Source organism: Chiloscyllium plagiosum, chromosome 24, assembly GCF_004010195.1.
Source record: "Chiloscyllium plagiosum isolate BGI_BamShark_2017 chromosome 24, ASM401019v2, whole genome shotgun sequence".
Lineage (NCBI taxonomy): Eukaryota > Metazoa > Chordata > Chondrichthyes > Orectolobiformes > Hemiscylliidae > Chiloscyllium > Chiloscyllium plagiosum.
The window spans coordinates 45094362-45113190 of NC_057733.1; the positions used below are offsets into that span (position 1 = coordinate 45094362).

At 38.7% G+C, this 18829-nt stretch overlaps 1 protein-coding gene across 1 annotated transcript in view; it reads left to right on the forward strand.

The window, feature by feature from the left end:
• rptor (regulatory associated protein of MTOR, complex 1) overlaps nucleotides 1–18829 on the forward strand; it is a 396655-nt gene that overhangs the window by 114816 nt on the left and 263010 nt on the right. The window contains exon 6 of the mRNA XM_043715229.1: nucleotides 2966–3141. Coding sequence (XP_043571164.1) covers nucleotides 2966–3141 — 176 coding nt within the window. The remainder of the gene's footprint in view (nucleotides 1–2965; nucleotides 3142–18829) is intronic.

Sequence of the window (18829 nt, forward strand, 5' to 3'; positions counted from 1 at the left end):
TAGAATCAATCTAAACATCATGGCATAGACAGAGAACATAGGGGGCCAACACCTTCAACATATTGTCTAGCTATCTCCATTGTTAACAGCTAACCCGAGAATGCAACCTTTTTTAAAAAAAAGTTTTGTGATTTACACATGAAAGTAGTGAAACTATCACTGTATTCTAATAGATGAAAGGCTTAACAGACAATCAATTTTTCAATATATAATTTCAGTTACATCACACTGTAAAGTTTTGCTATAAATTCTATGTTACAATCGAGCCCTCCACTATCACCTGATGAAGGAGCGTTGCTCCGAAAGCTAGTGTGCTTCCAATTAAACCTGTTGGACTATAACCTGGTGTTGTGTGATTTTTAACTTTGTAAATAAATATGGTTTTCAGGAGATATGTGAATGGGCAGATCATCTGTGTTTTAGTTCAATAGGTATTGCAAGAAAATCTGGTAAGATCAATGAAATAGAGAATGTTGTAAGACCATATTTACTTTACAATAAATTCTCTTCATTGTCTTCCTGTCTATATTGCAGATCTGTACTAAGGTTTTTCTGTAGTTAATGGTTTGATATGAATGTATTAATATGGCATTAACTGTGATTTAACGGTAGCACTCTGGCTGAGAAGGCTCAGGTTTCAAGCACCAATTTAGTCTAGCACACCTTTGCAATATTGAGGGGCAGTCAGATGTTGCATTCCTCTGATAAGAAATTTACTCTCGACCATGATTGCATCAACAGATAGATTTAAGTTACTCCATGACGTTACTCGGAGAAAACAGGAGGCATTTTCACCATGCCTTAAGCGGCATTTATCCTTCAGAGATCATAAGATTTGCTCATTTATTTTCTTAACTGTTTCTGGGAGATTGATGTGTGCAAATTGATTTCTGTATTTCCCAGGTTACAATAGTGGCTACTTTTAAAATTAAAAAAGATCTAAAGACCTTTGTGACTTCCTGACGTATTGAAAGGCATTATGTAAATATATATGTAGTAAATATATGAACAGTACAAAAGCTGGTTTCAACAGATAGGTGCCTGAGCTGTAAATATGCATCATATTTTGAGGTTTAATTACATTTACCATGTTAGGATTATATTGTCTTGGGATCTTTTCTGATTAGCTGTTAAAATTTAGGTATCTTGTATCTTTATACTGTACTGCTTCTATCTGTATTGAGCACTGATTAATTGATGTATAACCCTTAGGATGCTGAGCAACCCTATGCCTGCAAGAGAGCAGATTAGAAAGTAGGGCAGAGGGTAACTTGTCACTGAATCATTTATGTGAAATTCAAAATAAGCCATCAAAGAGGTAAATAGCCTCTCAAGTTCAGTATCTCAGATTAATTTGCACACTTTTGTTTCTGACTAATTATGGTTCTGGATTTCAACAAATGCCAATGCTACAAAATTAGGATCGCACACTGACCTCCGCGGTTTCCTGAACATCACTGTGTTGTCAGAAGTTCGATACCACAGTGGTTCTTTCACTATCTTTTTCTAGCATGTGCAGTAGTGCTATAAAGTTTCACAACATTAGTAAGACTGAACTGTACTTGATTGCAGAAAAACCTCTTAACAATTCCACATCCTAATCGCTTGCATGTACATAGGTTTGGTCTGTGAATTCTGAACATATGATGCACGTAATCATCATCGTTTTAAATCTGCATATGTCGACTTTGTCCCATAAACAGTAGGTGGTAAATTTGTTTTGCGTAACGACAACTGTGTTACATTGTATTAACCAGGTCAAAATCACAAGTTTTCTTGAAATACTTTGTCAATTATATTTTGATTGTTTTGTTTGCAATTTTTTTTGGTGTCTGGCTTGCCTTCCCCTCAACTTCTCTTGGAGGTGATGCTTCAGAAAATGAATTTTTTTTTCCAGCATCATAACCTTTAGTACTACTGATATAATTACCATTTTAAAAAACAAACCAGTTGAATAGCTGAAAGTGTTTTAGAGATACACTCTTAAGTCAAAGATAAGTCCATTTTTCAAGCCAGCAAGATTGTGATTGTTGATTGTTGCCTGCTAATGCCTGTTGGAAAATGCATGCATGGCTGTTATGGATGGTAGGATCACCCTTGGCTCTGATATTCCTCATGCCTGAGGGAGCCTTTCAAACTTAGGTTTTAAAATGAGGGATGGTCAGGCGAGTGAAGCACTGAAAGATTGATGACACCTTTGGAACCTAGCAACATCCTGTGAAAAACGAGGAAATAAATGAACTCTACAGGCAGTTGGCATTTGAAAAGAAGCTCTCTTTGAATGCTGAGAAAACGACCATATTACTATAATATCTGTGCCAATGTTTCTGACCAGCTAACTTAATACAAGCAATGGAATGTTACTATAACTAATGTTGACAAATACCGTAGATCCTTGCTAAAGTCAATCCGGCATGCAAAGTGGCCTCTTTTTATCTCAAAGTCATGCTTTTATAGTGACCCTGTGTACGACTCAATACCCCTTCTTCACGAATGAAGTTATATGCGTATTCTGGCTGGTCAGCCTCAAGTTTTTACTCCGAAAATGAATATTTTACCCAATGTGGTGAATGACAGAGATGATGACCACCTACACCAATGTACTAGGCAGACAGGTTGACTCCTAGTTTGGTATTTTCAAGGCTTTCTAAGTCAACTGAAGCATCCGTCTACATGGTACATAATTTCTCTACTTCCCAGTGATGTTCATAGCTAACTGTGTATTGCATGATAAATGTGCCTTTGTGAAAATGTCATTGCTTTTTAATGTTAGATTAATACACTTTGAAAGTGATGTCTGTGATTATTGTGTTCTGTGAACAGTGATTCAACTGAAATAATCCTTTGAAAATTAAAAATGCTCCTTTTTATGAATTTTACAATGAAAATTTTAAGTGAAACCATTGCATTTTATTTATTTCTGCTACAAGCTGGAGAATTTTAAGTAGTGGCCTTAATTTTTCAGGTTGCAGCTATCAATCCAAATCATCCACTGGCACAAATGCCTTTGCCACCATCAATGAAGAACTGTATCCAGTTGGCTGCCTGTGAGGCCACTGAACTTCTGCCCATGAATCCAGATTTACCAGCGGATCTTTTCACTTCCTGCCTGACTACACCTATCAAAATAGCATTGCGCTGGTGAGTTTGGCTCTCCATACTGTTTTTTTTTGGTTCACTAGAATGTATTATTTTTATCTCTTGGAGAAATTCATAACGTGCATTGGTTGCTGCATTCTCCAGGGCTTGCAAGCCTAATGATTCAGGATTTGTCCAAGGGAGAGTACTAATAATAGGTATCAGAAATCCAAGAAGCAATGTTGAAGACTTGTTAAATGGAAAATGAGAGACGGGGCAAGGCCGGCATTTATCATGTTTTAAATACTCTTCAGCATTTGTGACACATGAATCAGGAAAAACATGTATTCAGTTCTTTTCCATGGCTAATTTTTCCTGGAATAGGTAGATAACCTGTTGCCAAATGCTGCAGCTTGAAGGTCTCTACTCTGCATCACGGATGGCTGACCTGGAGGTGCTCTCTCACTTACTACCTGCCATGTGCAGACAACACTTTTGGCCATGTTATTATTGTGCATTCCATAGCATCTAGTCCTGAAATGGATCTTGAACAATAGCCTGGGTAAAGACACCACCATTGCATCACAAGACTGCTCAGCATTTATTACTGATCCTGAACTGCTTTTGAGAAAATGGTGGTGAGCTCCCACTATGAAGCACTACAGATTTTGTGGTGTATATGAATGTTAAATGTTATACCTTTTCTATTGTGATTTCTGTTTCTATTTTCTATTGGGGTGGCATGGTTGCTTAGTGGTTAGCACTGCTGCCTCACTGTGCCAGATGCCCGGGTTCTGGCAACTGTCTGTTTCGAGTCTCTCCATATCAGCGTGGGTTTCCTCTGGGTGGTCCTGTTTCCTCTCAAAATCCAAAGATGTGCAGGTTAAGGTAGATTGGCCATGCTAAATTGCCCATAGTGTGCATTGGTCAGGGGTACATGGAGGATAATAGGGTAGGGGAATGGGTCTGGATGGGTTACTCTTCGGGGGGTCATTGTGGACATGTTGGGCCAAAAGGCCTGTTTTGACACTGTAGGGATTCTGATATGATGCAACAGTGTGCCTTGTTAAGCAGAGAGAGCAGCGAGATCCAGACCAGGTTTCCTCCTCAAGGACACGAAGGAACAAGAATGTTTCTTAAAACAATAACTAGTAGTTTTAATGGTCACTTACTAATATTTTTATTCCAGATTTGGTGGCTTAATGAAAGTTAAATTTCACAACTGCGGTATTTGAGCTTGCTTCTATGGATCATTAATCCAAACCTTAAGATTGCTAATCCACTAACATAATCATTATACCGCTGTTTGATGTGCAACTGCAGAAATATGAAATTTATGAATGGTCATTGACATGAAGTTTACCTCTGTTTCTCTTTCCACAGATACTACCTGTCCTGCTAAGTATTGCTAGCTATTCTGTTTTTGTTTTGGAGCCTCAGCATCCAAAGCATGTTGCTGTATTATTGGGTATTATTGGGTATCATCTTATGCTTTATTTGAGGATGATGTGGAGGTGTCTGTGTTGAACTTGGTGGACAAAATAGTCACATGGCATCAGGTTATAGTCCAATAGGTTTATTTGAAATCACAAGATTTCAGAGCATTACTCCATCAGATGAAATGCCTAACAATGACTTCCCCTGACAAAGGAGCATCGCTCTGAAAGATTGTGATTTCACATTAACCTGTTGGACTATAAGTTGGTGTGTGTGACTTCTAACTATATTTTAGGAGTTAGTGATAAGGAAGCATCAAATAAAATTCTTAAAAGGCAAGTGGGAATAGTTCTTAAGGCATTTGTGTTGGAACTTGGAATACTTTACATGGGAGTAGTTAAGGCAGGGGCCATTTCGCCATCAAAGAGAAACCGTACAGAAGTAGTTTAAACAATGAAAAATGTAGAGCTACAGGGTGAAAAAGGGTCATTGTGATCAGTTTTGGAATGTAGGAAAAGCATGCCTTCCTTTTAAAGGAATAACTGCCTTCTGTATAGCAAACCTCTATGGCTGTATACATCAAAAGTCAAAATGCTTGCAATTTTATCGCATAAATAAAGTCATTGCAATAATAAATGTTACAAATTAGTATAGATCAAAGGTTCAAACAGCATTTTGACAGTATTTAGATGCAGGTGTTGTAGTTATCAGCAGTAGTGCCTTCAGCAACTGAAATTCTCTGCCACCCCATGAGAACACAGTAAACAATTATTTAAAATTGCAATCTCGTAGGAAGCCTTGGGCGTTACTGGTGTAATAGTTAGAGAAATTCATAAGGGACTTCCTAATGAAGAACAAACATGAAATGTATTTTAAACAGATATTTATCAAAAATCTTAGGCATATAATAGATGATGGTATATTCAAGTATTGAAACTTAAACGTTGCATGAAGTTATTGTAATACTTGGATCAGATGTTTATATTGCATTGCTCTCTTGGGCCACACTGAAAGTGAGGTGAGAGGGATTGCTCTTGAGCTCACTTCAGTTTTTGACTGAGTGTGGCATCAAAGAGACATGGTAAAAGTGAAACATATCGAAATCTGGTAAGATGCTCCATTGATTGGAGTTGTACCCATCAGAAAAGAAAATGTTTACGGTTGCTGGAGGCAAATATCTGTGAATCACTACAAGAGTTCCTTAGGGTAGTGTCTTAGGTCCAGTCATCATTAGCTGTTTCATCAATGTCTACTGTCCATGGTAAGGTCAGAAATTGTACATACACTGGTAGTCTTCACGATTCACATAATCTTCACGATTCACAGCTCCTGAGATGATGAAACACTGCATGTCCAAATGCAGCAAACCTTGGACAATAGTCAGGTTTGAGCTGATAAGTGGCAAGTAATTTGTACTGTGCAAGTGCCTCGCCATGCCCATCTCCAACCAGAGAGAATCTAACCCCCTCCCATCAATGTACATAGTATAATATTTCTGAATCTCTTGTCATAAGTGTACTGGGAGGCTTATCATTGACCAGAATTTAACTAGAGCACAAAAAAAAATGCAAGTGCACGTTTGATTCTGGAGAAAATAGAAAAACTCGTAACTTCTGTGAATACTCCTAACTCAATATTCACTACTGAGAAGAACTTGGTTGTTTCTGAGAATAGCATGTGACAGACTGATATGCTTGAACAGGTTGACATTAAGAAGGAGGAGTTGCTGAAAATTTTGAAAATCATAAGGATAGATAAATCCCTGGACCAGATGGGATATACTCTAAGTTACTACAGGAATCAAGGGAAGAGATTGCTGCGCCTTTGATGATGATCCTTGCATCTTTACTATGGACTGAAGTCGTGCCAGTTGATTGGAGGGTGGCAAATGTTATTCCCTTGTTCAAGAAAGGGAATAAGAATGACCCTGGGAATTACATACCAGTCAGTCTCACGTCTGTGGTGGCTAAAGTAATGGAGAGGATTCTGAGAAACAGGATTTATGATTACTTGGAAAGCCAGAGTTTGATTAAAGATAGTCAGCATGGCTTTAAGAGGGGCAGGTCATACCTCGCAAACATTATTGAATTCTTTGAGGATGTGACAAAACGCGTTGAAGGTAGAGCAGTGGATGTGGTGTACATGGAGTTTAGCAAAGTGTTTAATAAGGTTCCCCATGGTAGGCCTATTCAGAAAGTAAGGAGGTATGGAATACAGGGAAATGTGCTGGATATGAAGTTGGCTAGCCCATAGAAGACAGAGGGTGGTAGTAAATGGGAAATATTCAGCTCTGAGCAGTGTGGAGGAACAGAGGGATCTTGGTGTCCATGTCCATAAATCCCTCAAAGTTGCCACCCAAGTTGTTAAGAAGGCATAGGGTGTGTTGGCTTTTATTAGCAGGGGGATTGAGTTTAAAAGCCACAAGGTTGTGCAGCAGTTCTAAAGAGCCCTGGTTACACCACACTTGGAATATTGTATTCAGTTCTGGTCACCTCACTGTAGGAAGGATGTGGAAGCTTTAACGAGGTTTCAGAGGAGATTTATCAGGATGCTGCCTGGACTGGGGAGGGCAGGTCTTATGAAGAAAGCTTGAGGGAGCTTGGGCTTTTCTCATTGGAGCAAATAAGGATAAGAGGTGACTTGGTAGAGGTGTGCAAGTTGAAGAGAGGTGTAGACAGAGTAGAAAGCTGGAGACGTTTTCCCATGGCGGAAATGGCTATCATGTGGGGGCATAATGTTGAGGTGATTGGAAGGAGATTTAGGAGGGATGTCAGAGGTTGATTGTTTACACAAGTGGTGGGTGAGTGGAATGCACTGCCTGCAGTGGTAGTGAAGTCAATACAATAGGGACATTTAAGCGACCCTTGAATAGGCACATGGAAGATAGTATGATGAAGGACAACCTGATCTTAGAGGAAGATAAAAGGCGCAACATCGAGGGCTGAAAGGCCTGCAGTGTTCTATGTTCACAGAGCTTGTACACCATCTATCAAGCACAAATCAGGCATCTAATGGAGTTGGATTGTTTATGCTATAATGTTGGAGGCTGAGTTTAAAGGAGGTGCATAAAATAAAGATTTTATACGTGGTGGATGCCTTGAGCACGCTGTCAGGGGATATGGTAAAAGCAGATGTGATAGCAACATTTAACAGCCATTCAGGCAGGCACATGAACAGGCAGAGAATTGAGAAATGCAGACCATGTGCAAGCAGTTGGAATTAATTTAGCATAGCATCATGGTAGGCACAGACATGGTGGGCCAAAGGGCTTGTCCCTGTGCTGTACTGTTCTACGTTATAGAAATGTCATAGAGATGTACAGCTTGGAAACAGACCCTTCGGTCCAACCCGTCCATGTCAACCAGAGATCCCAACACAATCTAGTCCCACCTGCCAGCACCCGGCCCATATCCCTCCAAACCCTTCCTATTCATATACCCATCCAAATGCTCCTTAAATGTTGCAATTGTACTAGCCTCCACCACTTCCTCTGGCAGCCCATTCTATACACGTGTGTGAAAAAGTTGCCCCTTAGGTCTCTTTTATATCTTTCCCCACTCACCCTAAACCTATGCCCTCTAGTACTGGACTCCTCTGCACCAGGGAAAGGACTTTGCCTATTTATCCTATCCATGCCCCTCTATAAGGTCACCCGGTCAGCCTCCGACGCTCCAGGGAAAACGGCCCCAGCCTGTTCAGCCTCTCCCTATAGCTTAAATCCTCCAACCCTGGCAACATCCTTGTAAATCTTTTCTGAAACCTTTCAAGTTTCACAACATCTTTCCGATAGGAAGGAGACCAGAATTGCGCACACACAGTACCACGCTGCTATTACATTGCTGAGTTCTTTGGTAAACTTACAATGATGATGAGGATAGTGCAGTTGATGGTATACATGTTGTGTATACAGACTTTCAGAAGGCATTTGATAATGTACCATAATCATTTTGTGAACAAATACATCTCATATGAGACAGTAACAGTGTAGATATAAAACTGGCTCCGGAATAAAAATAGAATATTAATGAATGCAGGTAGTTCTTCTATAACATAATAGTTGCGTTCTTGTGCAATTCTGCATTGTAGAAAAATCATGCTTTAGAAACAGTGCTTAAAGTTGGTGATATGATCGTGGTACAGCCAACACATTTTAAAAGTTCTTGCATTAGAAACAGTATCCCAAATTTGTCAATCGCAGTAAATTTGTTAGTGAAACACATGCAATAGCAGAACGATGTGTAGTTGTTTATCACTCCAGAGAGAATGCTACACTAGTTGTTTTGTGTAGACACTGCAGCAATGTGTTAAACACAAGGTCTTTAACAAAAGTGAGCTAAGATGTCTGCCTATAGTGAATGCACTTCATGGTAGAGATGTTCGGACTATGGCATACAGGAGGACTTATGTACACAAATGTATTTCAGTCCAACACTAGTGTTCCCCAGGGTTTGGTTTTTGACTAGGGCTTGGATGTAATAGGCATGAACTATATGTCCACAAATTACATGAAAATCAGAACCACAGTAAACAATATGAAAGTTAGTTTGGTAGTTTCACAGGACACAGGTTGATGTAACAGGTAAACACATGCAAGTCATTTAAACCCTGCATTTCCTATGGCTAATCCACCTAGCTTGCACACCACTGGACACTATGTACAAATTAGTATGGCCAATCTGCCTAATCCTGCACATCTTTGGACTGTGGGAAGAAACCAGAGCAGTTGGGAGAATCCCACACAGGCACTGGGAGAATGTGCAAACCCAACACAGATAGTTGTCCAAGACCTGGAATCAAACCTAGGTTCCTGGCACTGTGAGGCAGCAGTGCTAACCACTGAGCTGCTGTGCTGCCCCAAAAATAAAAAATAACAAGGGGAAGAAAATGCTGGTGGGAGTAGTCTATAGGCCACAATCGCAGTTATGCTAGAGAGCAGAGAATAACTTTGAAAATGATGAGGATATATAAAAAAGGCAATACATTAATTGTGATGAGTTTAATGTTCATGTAGATTGAGGTAATCAGATTGACAGAGGTAACCCTGAGGTAGAATGAGTAGTGTGTACTCAGGGCAGTTTCTAGAACAATGTTATGGATGCAGCCAGGATCAGTTTACTTTGGATCTGGTAATATGTGATAAGGCAGGTTTAATTAATGACGTCAGATCCCCCTAGAAAACAGTGTCCATAACATAATATAATTTGGTATTCAGTTTGAATGCAAAACTTGTGTGGGAAACTATGTGCTGAACTTAAGGGTAATTATAAAGGAATGAAGACAGAGTTGGCTGGAGTGAATTGGAAAAGGAGTTTAGCAGCTGAGATGATTGAGGAAGAATGGCAGATGTTTAAGAAAGTCATTCATGGCTCACAACAAAGTGAGAAAGAAGGATTCCAGGTATGGGATAAGCCAACCTTGGTTAACCAGTGAAGTTAAAAATGAAATCAAATTGGAAAAAAAATACATACATATAATGTGGCAAAGTTTAGTGGTAAGCCAGAGAATTGGCATGTTTTAAAAGCAAACAAAAAATGATTTTTTAAAAAGTAATAGAGCGAGAGGATGAGCTTTGAAGGTAACCTTGCCAGTACTATCAAGATGGTCAGCAAGAACTTAAGTATATAAGAAGGAAGACTGGCCAAAATGAACCTAGGCCCTTTACTGAATGAGGCTAGAGAAATAATGAGGAAGCAGGAAATGGCAGAGGAGTTGAATGAATACTTTACATCAGCCTTTACGGTAGATGACAATAGCATTCCAAAACTATTACAAAATCAAGGGGGAAAATGTGGATGGGTAATAACTGCAATAACAATCACTATAAAAATGTACAATGGAAACTAATGTCCCCCCGGTCATGATGGTTGCACCCTCAAATTTTAAAGGAAGTAGCTGCAGAGATAGTGGATACACTGATTATAATCTTCCAAGAATCCTCAGGAAAACTCTGACGTGGCATCTTTATTCAAAAAGGAAGGAGACAAGAAGTAGGTAAATCCAGACGAGTTTGCTTAACATCTCTCATTAGGAAATTATTTGAAATTATTATAAAATACGCAGCAGCAGAGCATTTAAAAAAAGTATAATCAAATGGAGTTATCATGACACTGGGGCGGCACGGCGGCTCAGTAGTTAGCACTGTTACCTCACAGTGCCAGGGACCTGGGTTCGATTCCTGCCTTGGGTGACTGTGTGGAGTTTGCACATTCTCCATGTGTCTGCATAGGTTTCCTCTGGGTGCTCCGGTTTCCTCCCACAATCCAAAGATGTGCAGGTTAGATGAATTGGCCAAGCTAAATTGCCCACAATGTTTAGGGATGTGTTGATCAGCTGCATTAGTCTGGGGTAATGTGGAATAGTAGGGGGAATGGGTCTGGGTGGGTTACTCTTCGGAGGGTTGATGTGGACTGATTGGGTCGAAGGGCCGATTTTCACACTGAAGGATTCGATGACTTAATGAAGGGGAAATCATACCTAATGAATTCTTTTGAAGAGTTAGCAAAAGGAGAACCAGCTGATGTAACATTTTGATTTCCAAGAGGAATTAGTTAAGGTACCACATAATCGACTACTTAATATATTAAGAATCTATGAGCTTGGGGGATTGAATGTAGAGAGAATAGGATAGCGATTAGAAAACAATGTGTTTGGATAAGGGTGTAATCTTCAGGAAGACAACCTGTAACTATGGAATGTCAGAGGGATCAGTAGTGGGGCTATATCTGTTTATAGTATATTAAGGATGAGAAAAGTGAATGTATTTTGCCAAGTTTGAGGATGATACAAAAATAGTCTGCATAGGCAGATTGCATTGAGTGGTCAGATACTTGGCAGGTAGATATAATGTGGGAAAATGTAAGGTTATGCACTTTTGCAGGAAGAATAGAAGAGCTGAATATAATTTAAATGGAGGAAGACTGAGGAGAGCTGCACCCCGGAGGAATTTGGGGGTCTTTGTTTATAAGCTATGAAAAACTAACATGCAAGTTCAGTTAACACAGAAGACAAATGGGTTGTTGGCCTTTATTTCAAAGGAATGGAGTATAAAAATCAGGAAATCTTGCTTGAATATACAAGGCACAATTAGGCCATACCTAGAATACTGTGAATAGATTTGGCCCCGTATCTAAGGAAAAACCTACTGACATTGGAGGCAGCCTAGAGAAGGTTCACAAGGTTGAACCCCAGTGTGGAAGAATTGTGTTGAGAGGTTGAGTAGGTTCGATCTGTACTCATTGGCGTTTAGAAGAATGTGAGGTGATTGTATTAAATATTTAAGGTTTTGAGGAGTTTGACAGGGTAACTTTGGAGAGGTGGTTACCTACAACCAGAGTCATAATCTGAGTAACGAACCAGCCAGTTAGATCGGAGCTGAGGAGGAATTTCTTTTGAAGGTAGTGAATCTGTATAATTATTTTAAAACAGAGGACTGTGTATTCAAGGTTGATTTTTAATTAGTAAGAAAATGAAGGCTGATGGGAAAAGGCAAGGAAGTGAAGTTGGGGCTTATCGTCATTTCATTGAATGGCAGAGCAGCTCAGTGCTTCTGCTCCTGTGTCTTGCAATCTTCTGATCACTGTTATACATTTTGATATGATCTGCTCCTATGTATTATGATCACTCATCAATAATTTGATACCATCGGTTCATATTTTTTGGCTTAAACAGAGCAGAGTTGAGAGTCTGTATATAAATCTTTGAAAGTAAGCAAGCCATTCTAACCAGCATATGAGATACTTGGCTTTCTCTGGTAATTTTAGTGGTGAACTCCAGCAAGTTACCTATCTTCACAACATTGCATCAATTTTGTTGCTAAATCTAACAGTAAGGCCATATAGCATGTGGCTGAAGGACGCTATCCATATTTTTGCATTTTGCTGCACACAAAAGAAAGCTAGAATTTGCTGTATACTTTAGCTCCGATTTAATGGCAGGGGCTACTCATCTCATCTAAAAATTTCCATAACAAAGAGCCATTAAGCTGACTGATGTCTGGAAATGTTTACTTACAACAGTTAGATTTTATAGCTTTAAAGGAAGAATTGGTTTCAACGTAGCTCAAGTAGACCACATTAATATAAAATTTTCAAAGCATTTGACTTCCAAACAACAATCCAAAAGGGAAACATATGAAAAAAAGACTATAATTATTGTACATTAATTAAATTAATAGTACATGGGAAATAGGAATAAGCAATTTGGGCCACCTAGCCTGCTCTGCCATTTTGATCATGGCTTATCTTCATTTCCTGTACAATTGCATTTCCCTTGACATATTTAAAGTCTGATATCTGTCGATCTCTGTCATGAATGCCTGAGCTTCCACAGCCCTGCAGTTTGTATATGTTCTCCACTTACCTGGAAGGGTGTGGCTGTCCAGACACTTGAGAAGGTGAAGCAGGACAAAGCAGCTGGCTTGATCAGCCCTGATGGATCAACTCTTAATATTTCTTCCTGCACTACTAATGCAGAATGCCAGGAATGTCTACTATATACAAATTACACTGCCATATCCCACCAAGTATCCTTGAATAGCTACCTTCAAACTTGCGATCTTCACTACCTAGGATAAAGGCAGCAAATGTAAGGGGATATCATCTCCTGTAAGTTCCTTTCCAGACCACATGGCATCCTGACTTGGAAACATATCATCGTTCCTTCATCATTGGATCAAAATCCTGGAGGTATCTGGAAGAATAGGCCTGGAAAGTGGGAAGTGCCATAATCATTGTATACTATTGTCACAAAGCTGGTCCTTTTTTATGTTTAAAAAAAGCTGTTCCTTATGTCAAGGATACTGTGTCCTTGATTTTTTTTTCAGAGGGATCGTAAAACAGCCCAGGCTGCAAATTGGCTGAAGTGGTACAAAGATGAAAAGGGTATTGGGCGGCCTTTTTATTTATATGTAAGCAAATGGGTCTTCAGGCTTTAGAAGTAATGAGTATAATGAAAGGGGAGGTGTCAGTCCTGAAAGCTGAATTCTTGCTTTTAGTCAATTCAGAACTTTAGTTAGTTCAGTTCAGCAGTTTTGTGTGAGAAGAAAAGGGTGCTGCAGTCGGTTGCAGTTAAGACTGGAACCTCTCTCTCTCCTTTTGCCTTTCTAACTTGGACCTGTAAGCCTCTCTTTCATTTTTACTCTCTGTTTAAGGAGTTTGTTTATTGGCACTGTTGTGGATTTTCAGAACAGCATAATTAAGTTACTTTGGATAGACTGAATTCTGTGGGTATTCTATATTCTGTTCTATGTGTTTCACTCCATAATTTTGTGAATAAATTTTTCTGTTTTAAAACTTGCTAGTCAACCTAGCTAACTTAGTGTAATTTTCACTGTACAATTACCAAAACAAAGCAAAGTTGCGGTCGAGGCTGCCTGCTTAAAAGGACTTCATTGGTCTGGTCTAGTGATGATGATCCCATCTGGACTTGTAGGCCAAGAAATGTAGGAACTTTAAATGAGTGGACTTCCTTGAAGTCTTTGTTTCAATGTCAACAAGGTAAAAACAATGACTGCAGATGCTGGAAACCAGATTCTGGATCAGTGGTGCTGGAAGAGCACAGCAATTCAGGCAGCATCTGAAAAGCTTCGAAATCGACGTTTCGGGCAAAAGCCCTTCATCAGGAATAATTGAAGGGCTTTTGCCCGAAGCGTCGATTTCGAAGCTTTTCGGATGCTGCCTGAATTGCTGTGCTCTTCCAGCACCACTGATCCAGAATTCAATGTCAACAATATCAAACGAACAAATTGCTAGAAAAACTCAGCAGGTCTGTGTAGAGAGAGAAACAGTTAACATTTTAGGTCCAGAGACCCTTTTTCAGAACTGTATCAATGTGATCTAAAACTAGTTGTTAATATTCAATAAAACTATATTCTACTAACTGCAAGCAACTCTTCTGGCTAAGCCTGGAATTGGTATTCCTTGACCACATTGGGCTCAGGAGGTCCTATAATTTCTGACACAAGAATCATGGTAGCAATCTTCATGAGCAACAGCTCACACCGTGTGCTGTGCACTAATACAACACTTACATCAGGTTAACTGCAATTATTTTAGAAGGCAACTCACCTCTCTCCCTCCCCCTCTCTCTCGAAGGCAGTTAGAGTTGCACAACAAATGCTGTCTTTCTTGTAGTCTTCTATTTAAAAAAAAAACAAAAACTTGGAGGGTGAATAACTTGTTATTGCTTAATTGTTCTTTGGAGTGGTAATGTTTGGAACGCGCTCTGGACCATATGGCCATGGCTGTAAACTGCAAATGCAGTTTTATTAAATGTGAAAAGCAAACCGAACCAGAATATAAATCTAGCGTATTTTAGTTGATTGCAGGACCTTCATTTTATTTTTCCTTAGCTACAATTAATAAGACTTGACATTGGTTAAGTTTATTAGTCTTAATAAAACTGCACCAGCATTCATGATTTGGATGCAAGTTTAGGTTTACTAAGTCTTCAGCTTCCATTTCAGTGAACCTAAAAGAGCCAATGAGTTACAAACCTATGATATAGCTTTCAGATGACAAGTTGAAAACCAGTATGCATTTATTTTCTATAGTTGGAAAACAAATGTTAAACTAAGGTTGATTATGGTCTGTTGCAAGACTTATTTGTATTCTTCCTAGTCCTTCAGAACAAAGGAAAGTCTGTTAAATGGTTTACATATTTTTCTGCAGTCTTTTTCTGCACTGTTCAGCAAAATTTCTTCTCCCACACAGAAATCTTCACCCAATACAGAATTTGTAGTTCGCACTAACCCAAAGGCACAAAGTCCATCATGAAACAAACTTAAACAGACATCTCCGAAATAGTCATTGAAATGATATAGAAATGATATGACACTTGCTGCTTATTCATGATGTCAGCTAAACTGGAAGTTTGAAATTTTATTTAATACCTGTGGAAAAAATATTTTATAGCACTCTCATCCTAGATTCCATTAGTCGGATGTTGGTTGCACAATACTACCAGAGGAATTTCTAATGCACAAAATAGTTTTCCTTAAAAAGTGTGGGGATTGTGGTTACCAATGTTGTTTAATCTTTTATCCCTTTTCTGTAGTGTCTGTCCTTTTGCAACTGAGAAGTCTAATTTTTTAATGTTGGGCTTGCTTTATTTATTTAAAGGAAGGCCTATCATTCTTACATTTGTACTTCAACAGTATTAAAATGCGCAAGTAATTTCATTTTAAATGAAAATGTTTGGTCTGTCTGTGACATGAAACATGAGGTATTGCTCTGATCAAATAATTAACCCCACCACCAATAAAATCCTCGTTTCCTGCAGGCCCATCTCTGTCAACTGAGAGAGCCAACACCAGTCCTGTTCTTGCTAGTATTCTGGGTCATGTGTATTTTGGGGTGGAATGTGTACCTCAACTGCAAGCTGCCATGATACTTTTTTTGGGCAGTCCTGTCAGGGCACAGATATAACCCATTATTGCAGTTAGTAGATTCTGAGCTATTGTTACACTTGGCCAATAACTGCTGATAATTTGAAATACTTTGGGGGATGGAGTTGGAGGGGGGAGCGGGGTTGCTTGTCAGTCTGCCCAGCATATCTCTGACAACTCTCTAGGCATGTGAAGTATTGGATTATTTTAGTTATCTTGGGGATAACTGGCATAGTTTTTGCAACTTGGTGATGATGCATGTTGTAGGATTAATGCATTCAAAGAGGACTTGGAGACTTAGAGAAAGCACACTTTCCAAGATTTGAAATGCAGAAAATCGATGGTCTTGAGACTTTGTCACAGCAGGGATTCTTATGTATGAAGGCAAGAGTCTTTTTGACCTGATTTGGACTTGGATCGAAATTGAGCTAAGGGGAATTTGGAAGTAATGGCTTATATGATAGTCGAGTGACTGGCTTTGTTACTTATTTCTTGTTGGATAGTGGTGACCTTTGGTTGAAACAATATTGCAAAGCAGATTGACAATTCTGGAGAGTTGTGTTCTGAATGAAACTAGTTTGCTTATTCGATATATTTTTATTCAACACTAGCTCTTTATTAAACTGCACTCTTTCATCACAAATTCAGAATCTTGCTGCTTTTCTATGTAACTGTGCTAGTTTTAATCATTGTGCTCGTTTTAAACTATCACTGTATTCTAACAGATGAAAGGCTTAACAGACAATCAATTTTTCAATGTATAATTTCAGTTACATCACACTGCAAATTTTTGCTATAAATTCTGTGTTATGATCGAGCCCTCCACAATCACCTGATGAAGGAGCGTTGCTCCAAAAGCTACTGTGCTTCCAATTAAACCTGTTGGATTATAACCTGGTGTTGTGTGATTTTTAACTTAAGTCACATCTGTAGGCTTAAGTGCGATGAGGAGTATTTAAGTTCCTAGCAATTATTAAGTATTGGAGTTTATTCACTAGATGTTCTGTTTCAGGTTCAAAAAAGGCAAGATTTCTCTTCTGTGATGGGTTTTATGCATTAAGAAAACATTCCAAAGGCCCAAACAGTAATAATTTAAAAAGGTTTTGGCAGCAAATAAATCTAAATTATATCACTTTTATTCTGCATAATTCTCAGGCGTACAAACAACTGATGAAAAGCTCTAGACAACGGACTTTGGTAGACTTCAAAACCACTTTCAAGAAACAAACTGATTTGTTTTATGACCTATTTAAACCTTCCACCAGTAGGTGATAATTAATTTTGTGCCAAGTTGCAAACACACTATCAATGCACAATGTTTCTCATTTGGTCCTGATGAGAAGACTGTTACAAGTCTTGCAATTTTAGAGAACTATTGAACTAGTGCTGTCTTAATTAGAGTAACTTAATGAAATTTTAATTGAATTTGTGAACACAAAAAGGACAGATGATTAATAAAGAGGGTATTTTTTTATGGGGCATCTCAGTAAATTTGGCTTGAAACCACCTTTTCCCCTGCAATAGCCATCTTTGATTTAGTGATTTAATCTTTTGATCATGTTTAGTCATTTAATCTGTTTTACATTGTAAGACTAGAGAAGCAACTGTTTTTAAAAAAAAAACTATTTTTGGCTGCAGACTAAAATAATGCGGATTTAATCAAGGGATGTAAAAGATATAGATTTTCTTTGAATGTGATTTGAATCTACAATGTTGCTTTATCTAAGCAGTTCTGGCGGTGCTGGTGGGATGTTGGGTGGAGGTGAGGTGGAAGGATGCTATACACCTAAGCTCTGTGGGTTTGTATTCAGGGTAATTTTGCTTAGTGGTTTCTCAAATAGCGCCAGTTGTGTGTGTTCAGGAGAGCTCAGCATTGTAACAATTTGTTGATTGTTTCCTGGGCAGGTTATTACAGCTTCAAAAGGGGGGTAGGGGTGGAAACTACCTTCACAGGTACTGACAGGGTGAATTTTCAACCTATGACTAAAAAAATCAAGAATTAATATGTCCAAACCCTAGTGTCTTCAAAGAATTAAACATTGTTGGAAAGGAATTAAAGGAAAACAACTCGTCATCTGTAATCTGGACCAGAGCCAGCACTGGGCTTCACTGACTCTTAACCTTCTCTACTCCTTAAGTTTGACATGACTTGTCTTTTTGTATGTGTATGGGAATTTTTAAACAGCATAGAGTTTAAATTATAAAATTATATGCTAGCAATTAATGTTTCTTTCTTGTCATTGGTTAAAACAGTTTGATTGCAAAATAGTAATTTCTAGGATGGTGGTTTGAGTAAAAAAAACACGTGCATCTGACTGCAAACAGACTGTCATGAAGATGTGGTGTACTCTACCTTTAAGAGTTAAAAGCTGGCAGAACTACCTGACAGCATCAAGTGTTCTGAACAAGGTATAATGTAACATGTGGTTCAGTAGCAGGGGTAGCTGGTTGCCTGGAAATGTCAAAGCTGATTTGAATTGGGTCAGTCAGTTTAAATTATAATCCCCAAAAATACCAATTTCCAATCAAGTTTGAATTTAGAATGTTGACAATCTTAAAAGCAAGTGACACAATCTGATGCTTTGGGGGAATAAGACCAGGGAAAATTGAACAGTTGGGAGGAGACTGCCAAGCCAATGACATCTGCAGACTGCCAGGAGAATAGCTTCCTTAAAGGTACCTTTATCGGTCCATGAACTGTGAAGCATAATCCCTAAGAGGAAGAAAAGACTCAAAGACCCAAATAGAAGATTTGACATCTGGCTGGTTTCAAAAACTAGAATTTTTGGTAAATGTTAATCGGGGGTTTTATTGGGCTAGTATTATAGAAGGGAAGGTAAAAGATAGGTTAGAGGAAGGAGTTGTAAATAATTGTTAGTTAATTGTTCTCTGTTATACCTTAAAAAATGAAGTGGTTAATTTTTACTTTAA